This window comes from Stylophora pistillata, chromosome 3 (genome assembly GCF_964205215.1).
Source record: "Stylophora pistillata chromosome 3, jaStyPist1.2, whole genome shotgun sequence".
In the NCBI taxonomy this organism is placed as follows: domain Eukaryota; kingdom Metazoa; phylum Cnidaria; class Anthozoa; order Scleractinia; family Pocilloporidae; genus Stylophora; species Stylophora pistillata.
Window position 1 is genome coordinate 11,657,975 of NC_142521.1, and position 17,721 is coordinate 11,675,695.

Here is a 17,721-nt window from a genome sequence, read left to right on the forward strand (position 1 = left end):
ATAGTGGCCGCTCAACACATCAAATACAAGCTCTTAGGTAAACTTCTCACAAAAGTAGAAAAAATTGCACGCGCCGCCATCTTTGTTTTGAATTTTCATCTTTTGATCTCGCGCTTCTTTCGCACGTTTCTCTCGCGCGCGTCACGCAAGAGTGACCTGTTCCCCGTGCGAGGAAACTGGTACGAGCCACCTTAACTTTTGTGAGAAGTTTTTAGCGGTAGCTAAAACAGATCATGAGCAAATGTCGATCTTATACAATCCAGATTTTAAAACGCGCGTGGGAATTGCTAAACTCACGAAAGCTAATGCATGAAAACAAGTCCCGTGACCCCTTCTTTTATTGTTCCAATATGATAATAACGTCGAAAGGAATCATCAGAAAAAAAACTAGAAAATTCTACGGAAGGAAATTTGTGATGTGTGAAAATTGTCCTTTTTGTAGATTTTCTGAAATTCCGCTTCGTAGAAGTTTTTAAAAATCTTTGTGCATTTTCCTTTTCAAGTGCCAAAAGCAATCACTGAAAAAAATCAGGGGGTCACCGGGTTAGTTTTCGAATTATTTAAGCCACAAGCAAAAAAATGCGTCTGAATAGGCCTATGAAGGCGTTGCCATGGAAACTGCTAGTGACGAAATGACACTTATTTTTGGATAACCAATGATTATGTAATTCAACCCCGTAAAAGTGTTCAACTGGCCTTGGTCAGTCTTTCTGTTGTATTCTTTTAAAGTTACCATCAAAATGATGAAAACCGGTACGAGCCACCTCCAGCTGACCTTTCTTGTCATAACACGAATGTTTTCCAGAAAGGGACACGCGGTAATGTCGGTGTCACTCGTGTACATGCATTTTTCCAGGTAAAACCCTCGAGTGGAATCAACTCATGTTTACTTTAACGCTCCTTTTAGGCGCACAATGTAAGCCAAAGCAATTTTATACTTAAACGTAAAGATCAGAATATATTCTTCTAAGGATGATAAATGATCGACGCTGAACTAAATTATACGTTGAAGAAAATGCAAAACAGCATAACATGCAAAAGAGGAAATTTGGAAAAATACGAAGTTACGGAAACCATGAAAATCTTCGATTTTTTAGAAAGGAAATTTTTATAAATTTTTATAATTCCAAGCCAAGTAAGCTTTTCCAGTCTTTCATTCTTTAAGGCTTTGTGTAGAGCGGGGCCTTTGTTTTATAAACCGTAAAACCTAGTGACAAGTCGAAAGGGTTCGCTCTTGGTTATGATACCAAAGAGTAGATAGGACACCACGGTGATCTTCCAGGTGTTTGATCATCGTCGCCGCTCGTGGCGTACTTCGCTACTTAGGTGAGCGAGATCGACGTTCTTCCTCTCTTTAAATTCTGACAGCTGTGTGAAAGACCTCCTTACAATGAAAAACGGTCGATTGTGCTTTTACAGTGGCGGTTTTAAAGCTCGTCCATATTCAGCGCTTATCCTAAACATGGCATCTCTAGCTATCTACAAGACACGCTGCGATGTATTAGTCGTCCATGTTCAACACAACAACTGCGCTACCGAGATAGAGAATCGAAAGATCACATTGTTACGCTCGAGGCAGAGTGCGCTAAGTTTGCCAAGTTCTACAATGGACAACAGATCGTACGGCCTCCCGCAAGAGTAAGGACAAGGTCTATCTGTTACAAGCAATGGATAAGTGGCATTGTAGAAAGTTTTCATTCGTCCCTCCATCCAAAGGCCGATGGTATGTAATTTTGCTCTTTTCCGTTCTTCACACACTCGAATAGCTGTTAAAATTAAATTTAATTGCGGGTTGTGCAGTCAAAATGCAACGTCGCCCAACATGGTTTTAGTTAAACCAGCGTCTTCTGAGGCGCTTCCACCAAAATAATTTAGAGGGGAACAACAGCGCTAACCGATTTAATATCTTCTCAAGAACATGTCAAAGTCTGTTAAAACGCAGAAATTAAAAATAGTAAGAATTGGTGGTTCATGTTAAAATTCATTAAAGAACAGTTCTCAGTTTGGCTCGATAGTGCTGTCACTTTGCACTAGTTGTTCAGTGACTTACTCATTACTTTCAGTATTTGTTCGAGCTTTTCTTCGACGAAATAGGGGACATACAAGAAATCGCAATTCACCTCTAAAACAAAAATAATAACAAGCTCTTCTCCCAATTGGACACCAGATATGACTGCGTAGTAATAATTGCGTAGTATGCGAAGTTGCAGTGTGAGAAAAATAATGAGTGAGGAAAATAATTCTAAGTACTGTACAGCGCTATTTTTAACATAGATTACCTAGCTAAAAGACCTGCTTGTCTTAGATATTTATGATAATATAGGAAGGTCTCCAAGGAATACTAATAACCCGGCGTGTAATTTTGTGATTGACAAAACCTGATAACTCAGGTTTATGTTTGAAAGGGCAAATCATTTAGTACATTTCACTACAGAAGTAAATAATCTCTTAACTTTCGTAATTATTATTTTGGTTTCAGGCAAATGGTGTCGAGTTGAAAGATACTAAGTTCCTGAAACATACATCCAAGCTTTGTTGGCAAGCATGCCGAATGCTTTTATAAGCGTGCGAGGGAAAAAATGCATTTGCGGCCCCCTGTATGGAGAGAAAAATCCAAAGTTTTTTATTACAGGGATGGTAGAGTGAATGTTAATGCAATTCATGTCTAGCTGGGTGCACTATACTCTGTTGCCCTTCATTCTGTTGTAACCAAATTCAGAGGATAAAAAACACCTGGAGAAACTCTTAGAGGGATCATATCTGTGGACTTTCACCAATTCTATGGTCATCAGGAATGACAGAATAAAGCAGTAACTGTTCACAAAAGTCTTAATTCACTTAACTGAAAGATTAATGAGTTGGAGGGAACTAGATCATTTTTTCCCAAGCATCTTTAATAATTCATGATGGAAATAATAATAACATTGATAACAATAATAATGATGATGATAATAATAATAATAATAATAACAACAATAACAATGATAAAAATATTTCCAGTTGTTATAGAAATAATGTTCATTATCCTGATGGTTATAATTCCTATGATTATTTCCATTAATCTAATCATTATTATTATCATTTATATTACTACTATGATTATTTCAATGTTTATCTACGAACAAAATGGTGTTATTGTTAGTCTAGCTGAATGAGTATCCAAGTGATTGAAACTGGGGCAAAAAAAAAATTAAGAAAAGACAGAAAAACCCCAAAAACTGTTCAGGACTGCAATTCTTGAGTTGGCTCATTGTGAAAGATTTTGGGACTTCACTAAGCTAGTGCTGTCTGTAGTGGGCCCTGTGTGAAAGAGAGAAGAGTAGCAGCTGAATTAATAATAATAATACTAAGGATAATGATAGCACTGATTGACCAAAGTCACCCTATGACTAATAACAGATGATACGTGACAAACAGCATAAGCAACACATTTTTCAAAACAAAAAGAGCAAGCTAAAACTGCCATCAGATAAAAATAACTGTCCATAAAAGACTGACAGCATAGAGCTGAAAAAAATAGGGACTGGTTCTGCCATCAGATAACAACAGTCCATAGACTGACTACCCAAGAGAAACAGAACAGATTGGTGGTTCTGCCATCAGATAACAACAGTCCATGGACTAACTACCCAAGAGAAACATAACCAGGCAGGCGGTTTTGAATCAGAAAACAACTATTTAAGACATTAGCCCTCTGTACAATGTGTCTTAGAAAATCTTCTGCATTCTAACAATCTAGTGAAGAGAAAAACTATCAGAAACACTTGAATTTCTATTTGGGGGAAGGGGGGAGGAATTGAATGAAAATCTACTTGCCTCAGCATGCCATCCTCACTGAGCAGCCTATTTCAATCTGAAAATGATGATCACAATCATAAAGATAATGATGATGATAACAATAAGAAGTCATTATTATCATTTATATTATTACTATGATTATTTCAATGTTTATCTACGAACAAAATGGTGTTATTGTTAGTCTAGCTGAATGAGTATCCAAGTAATTGAAACTGAGACAAAATAATCTCAAGAAAAGACAGGAAAACCCCAAAAACTGTTCAGGACTGCAATTCTTGAGTTGGCTCATTGTGAAAGGTTTTGGGACTTCATTGAGCTAGTGCTGTCTGTAGTGGGCCCTGTGTCAAAGAGAGAAGAGTAGCAGCTGAATTAACAATAATAATAATTAGGACAATGATAGCATTGATTGACCAAAGTGCCTATGACTAATAACAGATGATACGTGACAAATAGCATAAACAACACATTTTTCAAAACAAAAAGAGCAAGCTAAAACTGCCATCAGATAAAAATAACTGTCCATAAAAGACTGACAGCATAGAGCTGAAAAAAATAGGGACTGGTTCTGCCATCAGATAACAACAGTCCATAGACTGACTACCCAAGAGAAACAGAACAGATTGGTGGTTCTACCATCAGATAACAACAGCCCATAATGGACTGACTACCCAAGGGAAACAGATCCACCTGTTAGTTCTGCCATCAGATAACAACAGTCCATGGACTAACTACCCAAGAGAAACAGAACTAGACAGGTGGTTTTGAATCAGAAAACAACTACTTAAGACAAGCCCTCTGTACAATGTGTCTTAAAAAATCTTCTGCATTCTAACAATCTATTGAAGAGAAAAACTATCAGAAACACTTGAATTTCTACTTGGGGGGAGGGGGGTAAATAAATGAAAATCTACTTGCCTCAGCATGTCATCCTCATTGAGCAGCCTATTTCATTTTGAAAATGATTCAATCACAATCATAAAGATAATGATAACAATAACAAAATCATTAATAATAATGATAATTATAATACTCATAACAATAATTAGAATGACAAAGTCCGAGTTAGTCTGGCCTCTACCTTGCAGAAAATACAGCCCACCAACTGAAGCTGAATTCTTTACGGGAATTGTATTGTAATTGGTCATTGACGCACTCAAGCCACCTCAGCACGACAAGGTGCGAACATTGAGGTGGAAAAAAGGGGTCTGTAAAATTGACTCCATGCTGATTCGAGATGAGAAATCCGTGTTCGAAGCTTCTTCAGTTCCACTCCAAGGAAATTTACTCTAGCTGATCTTTCGGTAAGTTAGGAAGCGAGCTCTTCGGAGTCTTGACTGAGTTTGGCGCCAAAAGATAAATTTTTCGCGCCTTCGGGCTCAAAGTCTAGTGTGGCGGAGTTCACCAGATTTACGATAGTCATAAATCCCGCAGATTTAATAAGTTCGTCGGGGATTGTTTTATTACGAAGAAGATAGACCAGCTATTAGACCGAACGTGAACACAACGTGAACGAGGTCGGGAATCCTGGCTAACCCCACTACTCCGAACGATGATTTGGCCGGCTGAAGTTCCCGCGCCGCCACACTTTGGATTTCGTCGGGAAATATCTTAAATACATCGCGTATGAAATATTTGCGCAAGGGAACGTCACAGACCTCTTTCAAAAGTAGATACCAATGCTTGCAAGGGTCAAGTGTGGCACTTGTAATCCTGCAAAGACTCTGCGTGGTTAAGTTAGCCGGTGGAAAGCCGCACGTCGAAAATCCGACTGCCTCTATAACTTCATTTCGAATGGTTTCGAAATCGAAAACATGATGCTTTTCGACATTTCGACATTAAAAATCTCGTCGAGGTTTAATATTATAATATTGGTATGAATTTAACCAGGATACGAGGCCAAGTCGTGCGATCGCCACAGGTTTTATACCAAAACAATAACATCGTGTACTATGATCGCAAAGCGTGAACACTGATCGATCCACCAAGTGACGCAATACTGGAAATTCGATACGGTTGTTATTCAGGTCGTACGGCACATGAAAATTGCGATATCTTTTGTTACTATTTTATGGCAAACCAAGCGAAAGAATCATACCTAAATAATCGAAAGAGAGGCTTTTTCGAATACGGCGCCTCGCAGGTATTGCCTCTTCTGTGAAAAGGAAGGATCTTTGAAAGACTACGTGATTAGAAATGTCGTTATAAGGAAACAGGCAGAAACTGAGAAAACGCAGTATTTTATGACCATTACGCGCACAGCAAACTTCATTTCATTTCATGATTTTGATTTTCATTGCCAACAGATGACCCCGCGTTAACTCGCACGCAATCGCGTATCTCTCGTGGATTCGTGGGCGCTAATCTGTGTAATTACATCGTGGTGTAATTCATGTGATGACATCCACCCAACACCTGCTTCCCCAAACCTCGGCATCAGTTTACGATGCCTGCTGAGGATTTTTTTCTTGAGCAAAGCTCGTCATACTAGACATGTCCCTTCCAGTCGTCTGTTCCTTGCTACAGCAGATCCACTCCTCTCGCTTTTAATATAATATAATAATAATATATATCGATTTCTATAGCGCATTTCCATGGAAGGCTCTAATGCGCTTTACAACACTGTGCAAGGGACTTTTCCAGACTGCCGGTGGCAGTTTACAATAAGTAAAGAAGAAATTTTATAAAAGAGCCCCCCCTTTTCTTCTTTTTGACCTCTCTCTGAACCACTCTAACTCCTACTCTGAGTTATAATGAATGACTCTTACACAGATTCTGACTACTGGGACTCTTACTCCCTAAGTATGATTGACTGACTACGAACTCTGCTGTATATTCGTAATCGGTAGGCATGAGTGAGTATGCAGGCCAACATTCACTGACCCGGAAACGTTTGATGTCAAGGCTTTTACCGCAGAAGTCAAAACAAGATCTTTAAAACCAAACTAATCGCGTCCACTCATAGATGTTAACGATACAATCAAAATCAGGAATGTCATCCTGAGGGCTAAAACCCAAATAATATCAGACTCTAAATATAAACAAATCACTTCAATCATAACTACCGGTACTTCAAAACATAAACATAAACAACAGGAAATAAAAGTGCTTTCATTTCTTTGATTGGTAACATTTAGGATGTTTTTAAACAATAACTTGTATGTCTCCAGCGATTGACGTCTCACGTATTAAAATTTCCTTTCATCCGCCATGTACATTTCAGTATTTATGCCTTGGGTATTTTTAGGAGTCGTAACAGCCCAAAAGATCTCGGAAGAAGACAAGACCAAAACACCCCTTATACACACAACTTTATAATTTTTATTTTTTAAGTTTTTTAGGCTGGACTTTACACATCTTGAACGATATAAAAGCAACTTAAATAACCGCTATAATATAAAAAAAATGACCTCAACCACAAAATTTGTGCATGAAAAACCACGTATATATAGAAGAAGTAAAGGTAAGTGCGCACTTAATGCATGCCTGAGCGTATTTCAAATTAAAAATGTGAAATGAATGATATCTACACGTCAAAGTACCACATCGGGTCCAATAAAATAGAACTCTGTCATTCAAATGAAACGGCAAGCTAACAAAATGCAATATCACGGAGTGACGCCCTTCAGATAGAAGGTCCAAGTAACATTCCCAGCACCACCAGCACTCCTCGGACACGTGACCATGAGCCTACCCATGCGTGGAGCCTTAGAGCTTCCTTGATTTCCCTCGAAACCAACGATGACATTATGAGTCTTCTTAGCGCGAATGGTCTCGCTCGCCCTCACATTGAAACAAGGACTATCCACGCAGAAAGTGAACTGAGTAGTGTGTGAAAACACGTTTTTAAACGGTATTGAGGTTGTTGCACCCGCTTTGATCGGGTAAGGACCCTGAGGTTTTGGAGGACTGCAGTGACCAAACAGAGGGAACACGTATTCTCCTCCCACTGGAGAGAAAACAGTCAGAGTAGCGCGAGTATCACCCAGACGAGATGGTTCATACGTCACTTCCACACCCACCTCTGTTCCACCACTTGACGCAGAGGCTGCCGTGATGTTCTTTTCAACATGGAAATCAGTGTTGTCCACCTTCAGAGAAAACAAACTCGATTAGTGAAAAACTGCAGTAAATCACACAATTCTTCTCAAAATCGATTACACTAAATATCACATTTTGGGGATAAACCAAAAAAGGATTTGGACCGCACCTAGCAACGAGCAAAATTGCCTTCAACGTGAGTGGACTGCAAAATTTTAGTGAGATTAAAAAGAAAATAAAAAACGAATAAACGGGATGAATTAATTAAAAGGAACGTGGATTTTGATGATGGAAAAGATTAACAAGGCAGATATTCTCAGGATGTGGAGACCTAATAATTTCCAACCAGGTCTCATCCCTCTTTGTTCCACTACAATTTTACCCTTGTTATAATTTTTTTCGGGAGCTCATCTCCACGATGAACTGTGTAGTTCAATTCCCGCGCTTTTAATCTGGTCTTAGACTACGCTCAAAACCATGTAAACACCACGCAAAAAAGATGGAAAAATGGTTTACCCTGCAGCTGTACTCGACTTTAGACTTGGCAAAGTTAACAAATCGGCAGGTCTGACTTTGACTGGTCCCCAGGCCCGCACGGAAGTGGACAGCCGCCTCCGTTCCGGCTGGTGTTGCGGTCAGGTTGAGGTCATACTGATACACGCCTAATTCTGAACTGCTGAAGGAGAGTCGACCAGTCAACTCACCGGCCTTCAGTGGTAGGTACTCAAACATGCACGAGCCCTGGAATCAACAGACGAAAAGGAACTAAATGTGAGCTCGATCACTGCTAAAGCTTGCTGTGGAAGTTTTTTGATACTGACTTCCCTAATCCTGTCAATAATGCAATGAATTTTCGCACTACAGGCAGGAGAGAAAATTGGTATATTAGAAGTAATGAGTTAACGCGAATTTGGCTAGCCCTCTTTCCTCAGCTACAACTTTCTAAAAAAATTAAAGTAACACGAGTGTCTATTAAAGTTGCGTAATTGACTTCATTTCTACTTCAAACGTGAAAGACTGCCCGAAGGTGAGAAAACTTTTAATAATAGGGAGAAATGAAAAAGGAGAACTCGGAACTACATCGATGATAACAGTATTGAAAAGTAAAATAGTCATTACAAGTGAGATAACTGATTTAACGAAGCACCACATCTAAAATTGAGATACAACAAGCCGTTATAACCAAAAAGAATCTTAGCCTTAAGTATTTTAAAACAAGTCAGCTACCAACCTCAGATAAAGGTGGAACGGTGAAACTTGGCGGCAGCTGGATGTCAGCCACGGAGCACTGAGAGTTGAATGTCACAGGGGTACTGAGGGGATTGTGTAATGTCAACACATGAGACGTGCTCTTACGTATGGGCGTGGACAAGTCAATGGTAGCCATTACACCTGGCGGCACTGCCTTGAAAGTCACATAATAAAACAGATATTCTCCGCTCTGTTCATTCCGGAATATTACCTGCGAGTTGAAGATCCGTAAGTTAACAGCAGAATCGGAGAAGAGCAACGACGGCAAAATTCGAGTAACTGCACAAACAGTCTATAATTAGGATAAAAATTTTACCAACCAGTCTCTCGCACTGATATTAAATTACGGTTATCACTACAGCAACTAAGAAACTCGTCGCCGTTTATATTAAAAATAAAAAGATTCCGCGCTCTCGTTGAGAGTGTTTCCTTACTCTTAAAAAAACTATTTGTTCAACTGACCACGGTGCGTTCCACGATAAAATTGCAAAGAAAAAGTAACGTAAAATAAAAGTAATACCATGGCCTTTTACCTCATACGAACGTCATATTTCCACCTGATGCACCAAATGAATTTCGGCAAAAATTCCACGAGTCTGAGGCATTGAAATTTAGTACTAAAAAGTGACTCTATTCTTTACCTTAGCACTGAATGTTCCCTCTTTATGAGCAAAGAAGTTCAATCTGTATTCTCGTTTGGAGAGACCCGGAACATCAATGTAGTCCAGTCCCTTTAGTGTTGTAGCACTGTCTGGTTTGTCAGGCTTCAGTATCTCTATTATCACTCGGAATCTAACGTAACAATATTTGTAATGGTGTTGAATTAATATAATGTAAGGCATATGTGCGGCAAAAAGCTTCAACACAACTACAAACACTATATTTACCACGACAGTTTTCTAAGTAAAAACTATTTTTTAAGAATGGGTCAAAACAAATTAATGAAGATAAAATTAATTTCCCTTAAAAAAAATTGCGTTGGAAGGGGTTTAAACGACTCCGAGGCTGTCATCATTTTCAATACTTGCAGGTCAGATGTTGTGGGTTGGTTTTAGTGTGAGACGGGTGTGAAAGCTTAATCATGTTTTATTACCAAATAGTGTAACATACTGCTGGGGTCACAAAAGGATAGATACTTTTAATAACTGAAATTTCAAAGAGCTTTTCAAAGATCAGAGAGCTAATTTAACTCTTTTAACACTGAAATTGCGCCCAGTTAGAAATTCGCTCAAAACGATTCTAGTGAACCGCCGACTTCTGTATCTAGCACATCAACAATTTTAAAATCACTTAACTTTTAAAATTACGTATTCTTTGGCTTAATCAAACAGTACACGAAAGAAGAGCAGCCATTTCACTAACCTTTGAGGTCTTCGCAGCCAGTTAGTGACAGTAAGCATTTCAGTGTAAGACGTTTTACAGGGCACTTCTCTCTGAATGTTGTTAACCGGCTTGGGACCCTCTGCGTTTCCAGTCACGTTATACAGGAGACCACTGCCGTCCGGGAGAGCGAAAAAGACTGAGCCCTGAAACAGAAACATGCAACCCTTAAATACTTAAATCACATAACTCGGTGAAAATAAAAAAAAAAGTGTAACTGTACGATCATCCAGCCTGCAGCTCTATTTAGAAACAGGAAAACTTTCGGATTTTACTGAGTGTTAGGTGAGCATAGGGTTCTACCGCAAATCCGATAGCTTTTTTCGCCCCTGCTAAGCGTCACATCACGACCTCATATCAGATGTCCTACAAAATGATTTCCTTAACTCATAGTTTGTTTAAAAAAATGCCTTTGTAGGTAGGGTTGTACAAATAAACTACTAAAATAAGCTAAAAGCTTGAGTATCTCCAAACGAACTTGACAAGTGAACTGATCCTGGTGGGAATAATTTAGTTTTGAGTAAAAAAGGAAATTCTAACCTGATTGCTCTCCATAAGGAAATTTTTAGTTTAGTTACTGAGTTTAACAATACGCGAACTTTGAAGTTTCATCTTGGTAACCTTAATCTTTGTTATGACAAAAATTAGCTTCAACACCGTGAAAAAAGAAGGGGGAGATTTTGAGGTTTACAGAGATTGACATAAAAACAACAAGGCAGACAAAGTCCGAAGGAATGGCTGAAATCCTCTAGATATCTACGAGTTGCATTATTAGATTGTGCAAGACACTTGATATCGTCATAGAGTGAACAGAGTGGTAGTCTGGGGCGGGAAAATGAGGATTAGGTAATTAAAATGGAGTGATTCGGGGAATGACGCTTGTGGACGGCGCCAGAATGGGGAAAAACAATATTTTAACCTTCAATAAAAAATGGAAGCTCTTTCTTCCCAAGCAATTAAAATCAACGCCATGCAGTGCTGGCAATGTAGCGCAAAGCACTGCAATGCGATGAGAAATGAAATCAGTGATAAAGGAACTACTCTTACCAGGTGTTTCTTTCCTTCCTGAGTCATAGTATGTGGTCTGTAAGTTAACTCGTAGTTTTTACTCTGCTGTGGCTCCACCGTGATGGTGTCAGGACCAGACCAGAATTCACCGTCAATTACAGGCCGCATCATCCATAACTGGTTTGTTCGGTTATGTATGACAAGATTACGCGTGTCACGAGTGCGTACATGGGTCGTAAAGTGAAGCATCTAAGAGAAAGGAGGGCAAGTGAACACAACGAAAACAAAGTAAGGGTAAAGTTTTGTAAGCACAGTGATCTTCCGCCCTCTAAAGGACCTCTGACCTCTGTCTGTTTATCTTTGCCAGTAGGTTTTCGTGTTTGAGTTTCGCGTTATGGCACAGCCGCTCATGGAAAAAGGTATCCATTGTTTGTCGTATAATCCTTTGTTTATATGTTTGAGCAAGGAGAAATTAAACAGTGAGTGTAAGTGTGTGCTGGTGTGGACCTGCCAGCAAGATAATAGATGCCCTTATTGGTCGGGGTTTATGAATTCTAGTTCTATGGGTCGTGCATTTTGTTACCTTAGTATAACAATAAAAATGTAAAAGCAATCAGCGAAGACTACAATGTCTACCCATTCGTTGATGAATGTGACAAGCCAGCACATTCTTCTCAGGCTCCCGGTTAGCTCAATGGATAGACCGCTGGACTGTTGTGCGGGAGGTCGAGGGTTCGAGGCCCGGCCGGACCAACACTCAAGGTCTTAAAATAATTGAGAAGAATTTGCTACCTTTCTAGAACATCAAGAAATGGTTAGATATTCTAGTCTTTCCGGATAGGGACGAATAAATGGAGGTCCCGTCTCCTGCAGGGTTGGGGCAGGAGACGTTAATTTCCCACACACGAGATTACTGTGTGATGGATGTCCTCCCCTGGGGTGGGATGGGTGGGTTAGGACAGCAGGTCCACATCAGCTATTACAGCTGCCAAATTAATCAACCTACTTAAACAAATAAATGAACTTCAACTTCAACTTCAAGAACCTGAGTGTTAATCAGACCTGATACTCCTCGCCTTACACTGCCGTCCGGCGCGCGATAATTTGAGCTAACCAGGCGGCTTTTGCATGGGTACCTGGCACAAGGCTAAAAACATAACCCTTGTGTTTCTTGTTTTTCCTCGGTATGAGTGGTTTTCTTTTTAAAGTAGCTAGGATGTTTTACCTCCTTTAAAGGTGTCTGTGGGATACAGCTTCCCGTCAAAACGAGCTTCAGTGCTTTGCCTCCTTCAATGGCACAACGTAAACTCTGTTGAGTAAAACACAAACGACAGTCAGGTATCACAGAGAAGCAAAATTATTGGTTTCTAAAAAAAGTCTTGATCTGAGTCGGCATGTTAGGGAAATAATAAGTTGATATAAATATCTGGTTAGTCAGTGATCCACAGGAAATTTTTGAAGGCAAACAAACTGCCGAGAGAAACTTTGAAAAGCTAACATTTCACACGATGACTACTCACGGTGTAGAAGTAAAATCACGGGTGTTCATTGATTACGGTGATTTAACACCGTTCTAGCTGAGTAATCTTCGCTTGTGGACGTAGCTTGGGAAAAAAATGCCAAATCAACAAAATAATAACTTATAATTATCTGCAAGTTCCCGAACAGATGTGCTTCATACCTCGTATCTTATATCATGATTCACTACAGTGGGATGGAACACGATCTCGAAGGAAACTTCCATTCCAGGTGAAATGTAACCTTTAACTGGTGAGACAGAAAAATCAGGTTGGAACTTTTCTACATTCCAAGTAAATGCTGCTCCGATGTCTCCTGTGTTGTGCATGATTAGCTTTCTTGTGCTGCGACTGCCGAGTACCACAGCGCCAAACGGCACCGAGTCGCTGTCCAACGTGATCTCTATTCCTTGGCAAGAGCCAGTTACGACAAAGATTGGTTGGGACATGCCGGCGCACTCCAACATCACCTACAACGTCAAGAATAAACGGACAATTACACAAAAATCCAAAAATTAAACCGGATAAAGTTGAGCAATTTTTAAATGATTGTCGAAAGTAATTCGGGATTGCTTTGGTTTTCATTAATTAGCTCTGTAATTGGTTCAGAAAAAAACTCACGCCACTTTCTCAACCAATCAGATTCAAAACTTAGACCAATCGCAACGTGGTCACTCGCATTTTCCCGCGCTTCAGAAAATGTTCTCGTTTTTTGCTCCGAGTTTTCATTGGCTTCCCGTGATACTTTCCTCGCTCTGATTGGCTGGCGGTTGTGGTTACTATGGTTTTGTTTTGACAACACTACATCGAACAGCGCTCCGTGTGAATTTTAAGGTTGCCAATCATGCAATATTTTTGAACGAAGCACCGGCCAATATCTACATATCATATTTAAAGCAACTGTGAATATTCATTGTTTTCAACGAGGATGTGTTGAATTTTTATCTTATCTTGAAAAGGTTTTTGGTACATGGACAAAAGAAAATATTCAAGCTATGATGGACTTACGTGTTTAAAGACAGGAGAAGATGGGAGGTTGGCTAAATCACAGGGTTTTATGATGCAGAAAAAAATTATTAACTATGACATGGTGCGCCACATTGTGGAAGAAACAAAAGGGAGTTTTGATAGATGCAGGATAAAAAAAAAAACAACCACGAGCCGCTGTTGGCGGAAAAATACCGTCGATAGGCACAGAAAAGAGCGTAACAGAATAGCATCTTTACAAAATAAAAAATCTTAAAGACTATCGAGCCGTTAATTTACCTCTTCAGTAAACTGTGGTATGCGTGTTTTCGGTTTGAAAGTCAACTCCACACCACACGTGCCGCCATTAGCCCTGAGAGTGATTTCCGAAGAGGGGCTAATAGTAAGAATGTTTGCTTGTTGAAGCGCCACTACAGCTGGTGTAATGGCCACGGTGAAAGTAATTGGTGCAGGGCTGCGGTTCACTAACTTCAAACTTCGCTGATTTGTTTGACCGACACGCAGGGCTCCAAAGTTTACTTTTCTGTCTGAAGGATTGGCGACTTCTACCTACGAGGAATAACAAACAAGAACTGTCAAGGTTCCAGCACCTTAAGAACTCTGGCCAAAAATTTTCAAGTTCGTTATTTGCACTCCTTTTTTATCGTCTCCATCCTTCACCACTTTTGTTATTCCCTAGCTTATCAACACCTCTTTTGTCTTTTTTACGTTAAAGAACCTCTTTTTTTTGTTGTCTGCTCCTTCCTCAAGTTTTTATGCAGTTTGGCTAGAGCCAAAACTTCAATTTAAAAGTCGTTGTGTAGTTCTCCTAAAGCCCTTTTGGTTGCTTCTTGTTTACAGTCCGGTGTTACCCTTCAACTAGTTCGTTGCGAAATTCTAAGGCGTGGCAAATTTTTAGCCGGTGCCGGAAAACAAGCTGTTCTGAGACCTTATCCAGTTGTTATGCCTTGTGTTCGGGTTTGGTTGACAAAAGGTTGGAAACAAATTCACAATTCATCATAAAACATCGCCAACAAATGATTTCATTTTGTGCAAGCAACCGTCTGATGAACTTGATGTATCAAATGATTCTAGCTTATCCTGGATGCCGTGAGGAAGATTTTCACTTTTTTTTGTCTAAAAAATGTTTCAGTTAACAAGCTATTTCAAAGATAAAGATAAAAAATACATTGCTGAGTAGTACATTGAGTAAAATACATTACCTTCATCTCAGTTCCTTCGCCAAATATCTCCACATTCATGGTGGATAGACCGTTGATTTCAAATGGGATGACCTCATGATATTTCTTGGCTTCCCGGGGATAAAACACGATATCTACTTGCATGGCTTCGTTCGGTACCAGGACTCCGGGTAAGCAGTCGACTTCAAGGTGGGCAGTATTCTCGTATTGACACTCGATACTGAAAAACATAACATGGAGTTACGGAAATAAATTACGTGGTCCGAGTCTAATTGTGCTTCCTTAAATAGTCAGATACCATTTTCGGAAAAATTATTTGCAAAAATACTGTGTAAATTTGCAGCTTTTGTTTGAATTTCTTTTTCTACAGCTTCTTGGAAAGAGTGAACTGAAGGGAATTAAAATCCTATAATCTGAAATAAAATGGAGCTTCTAGACATTTTAACCATGGTTATTCGCTTTCTTGAAAATAGAATGATTGAAAACTGGTATAACTTAGAATAAAAAGCAACTAACTTTAATTAAAGATCCATTGCGCAACTATTTCTGCCCACTTGATTCTTGTGAAGTGAAAGTGGGCCCAAAGACAAATATGAAATGTAAACATAATCGTGAAACAGATAAACAAATCACCTGATATCTTTTGTATCTTCGTTCCTAATGATCAGCGTAGTCCGTTTCCGAGGCATACCAGCACGGTACAGAAAACATGGACCAAAGTCATGTCTTACAAACGAGAACTTGAGTCCAGGCTGTGTACCCTTCCCTGTTAGATTTATGGTGAATGTGGGGCCATTGGTGATCTACAGACAAGCAGGAAACGAGAGGTCATCTGTAACATTGCAGGTAAGAGAAGTTGCATACAGTTCGAAGATGAAACTTTAACTCCCACAGATGACACACAAATTGCTACAAAGAACTATATAAATTCAATTCAACACAATGTCAAATCAGAACAATCTTTAAAGTTTTGTCATAAAGTGATTCGATATCATTTATCCAGAAAAAGTTGTGAAGTGCGTTTGGCAGAACCATAGTTTAGTTCAAAGGTAAGGTAAAGTCTGTTCACGAGCCTAGTGGCCCATTAGGCCGGTGCTTAACTCCGGTTTCTGTAGCATGAAGCAACTAGGAGTTTTTCCACTCCCCCATGGATGGGATGTCAGTCCATCGCAGGGTTACCCCCCAGCATTAAATTGCCGGTACACATTTATACACCTGGGTGAAGAGAGGCACCGTGAGAATAAAGTTTCTTGCCTAAGAACACAACACAATGTCCCGGCCGGGGCTCGAACCCGGACCACTCAATCCGGAGTCGAGCGCACCAACCATGAGGCCACCGCGCCTCCACAGTTCAATTATGAAATGATTCGATATCATTTATCCAGAAAAAATTCTCAAGTGCGTTTGGCAGAACCATAGCTTAGTTCAAAGGTAACCCTGAAGTAAAAATGTCTCCAACAAGGAGCAAACCTACATTCACAACATGTCTTTCTACAAACTGCAAAACGTAAATCATAATACCTTTAACAACAGATCGCATCCTGTCAGTGAGAGTCTTCCAGGCGGACAGAAAGCTAACTGACATCTCTTGCGAGTACTACATGGCACCGTTCCACTTTCAGGAGTAACTGATACAAGCTCCTCCCCATCTAGAACCCTTAGACCCTTCAGCTTAGTCCGGTTATGAATCTCCCACGAAAAGTCCAAATTAAACTTCCCGGAGTTGATGACAAACAACTGCCGGGTGGCTTTTTCGTTGATTTCAACCTTCAACGAGAGTACAAAAAACAAAGAACACGTTCATGTTATCGTTTGCTAACAACTTCTCTGAGGAAGTCAAAGATGTCATGGTTAGTGCACCCTACAAATATAAATAGTTCCTGGCAATCTGTTCAAACCATTTTCACCCACTCTCTCTTCTATTTTTGTGGTTTTGTTTTTAACCTAAGATCCGTTGGAAGAATGGTTTGAGGGTCATACTGTGCTTGGCCAGACAAACGCAATAAATTTTTTTTCCACAGTGATAATCAGCTCTTAGATTCTAGTAAGTTATTATATGTGTTGACCCGATAATCTAAGAGGAAAAAGAGAGCGAATAAAAAAGAGAAAGACAGTAAAAGAGTCTCGTCGTTTTCAAACGATCAGTTAAGTGATTGGCATAGTTATTTCATTCCGAAATCGACTTTGATCTTCAACTTAAAATCATTAGCTCTCCGGCCCTAATATTATAAATAATTGGTCGAAGGCTACTCTGGTTTCAAAAGCAGATAAAAAGTTTAAGGTCTCGCGTTAAGCTAAATCACCAATGATGTTTTCCTATAAAACAACTAACCGTTCCTAGGTTGATCCTGTTAGTTCCTTTGGATGTAAGCTCCACCTTGTTACCCTGCGAATCTTCGCAAACAAGCTGCGCATTCATGGCGTATCCCTCGGCCTTCACATTCAAGGTTAGAGGAGAAGTTTTCTTTTTCACATGGCACAGAACATTGAAGTTCACTTCCTTCTGTTCAGTTGCCGTGAAGGAGATTTCGATTGGTAGCCTATGAATGAATGAACGAATG

At 39.6% G+C, this 17,721-nt stretch overlaps 1 protein-coding gene and 1 long non-coding RNA gene across 2 annotated transcripts in view; both read right to left on the bottom strand.

Annotated features, from left to right (window-relative positions):
• Positions 1-1,763: 1,763 nt before the first annotated feature.
• Positions 1,764-5,759, bottom strand: LOC148734533 (uncharacterized). The gene is made up of 2 exons (XR_015999480.1): positions 3,817-5,759; positions 1,764-3,300 (listed from the first exon to the last, which is right to left on the bottom strand). It is a non-coding gene; the product is annotated as an uncharacterized LOC148734533 (long non-coding RNA).
• A 1,334-nt stretch (positions 5,760-7,093) lies between these two features.
• Positions 7,094-17,721, bottom strand: part of LOC111334789 (axonemal central pair apparatus protein HYDIN) — a 54,612-nt gene continuing 43,984 nt past the window's right edge. The window contains exons 65-77 of the mRNA XM_088755601.1: positions 17,493-17,700; positions 16,682-16,927; positions 15,794-15,963; positions 15,182-15,380; positions 14,259-14,528; positions 13,157-13,462; positions 12,701-12,784; positions 11,515-11,724; positions 10,450-10,613; positions 9,729-9,879; positions 9,068-9,298; positions 8,353-8,577; positions 7,094-7,886 (exon numbers count right to left, since the gene is read on the bottom strand). Coding sequence (XP_088611727.1) covers positions 7,404-7,886; positions 8,353-8,577; positions 9,068-9,298; positions 9,729-9,879; positions 10,450-10,613; positions 11,515-11,724; positions 12,701-12,784; positions 13,157-13,462; positions 14,259-14,528; positions 15,182-15,380; positions 15,794-15,963; positions 16,682-16,927; positions 17,493-17,700 — 2,947 coding nt within the window. The 3' untranslated portion in view covers positions 7,094-7,403. The remainder of the gene's footprint in view (positions 7,887-8,352; positions 8,578-9,067; positions 9,299-9,728; positions 9,880-10,449; positions 10,614-11,514; positions 11,725-12,700; positions 12,785-13,156; positions 13,463-14,258; positions 14,529-15,181; positions 15,381-15,793; positions 15,964-16,681; positions 16,928-17,492; positions 17,701-17,721) is intronic.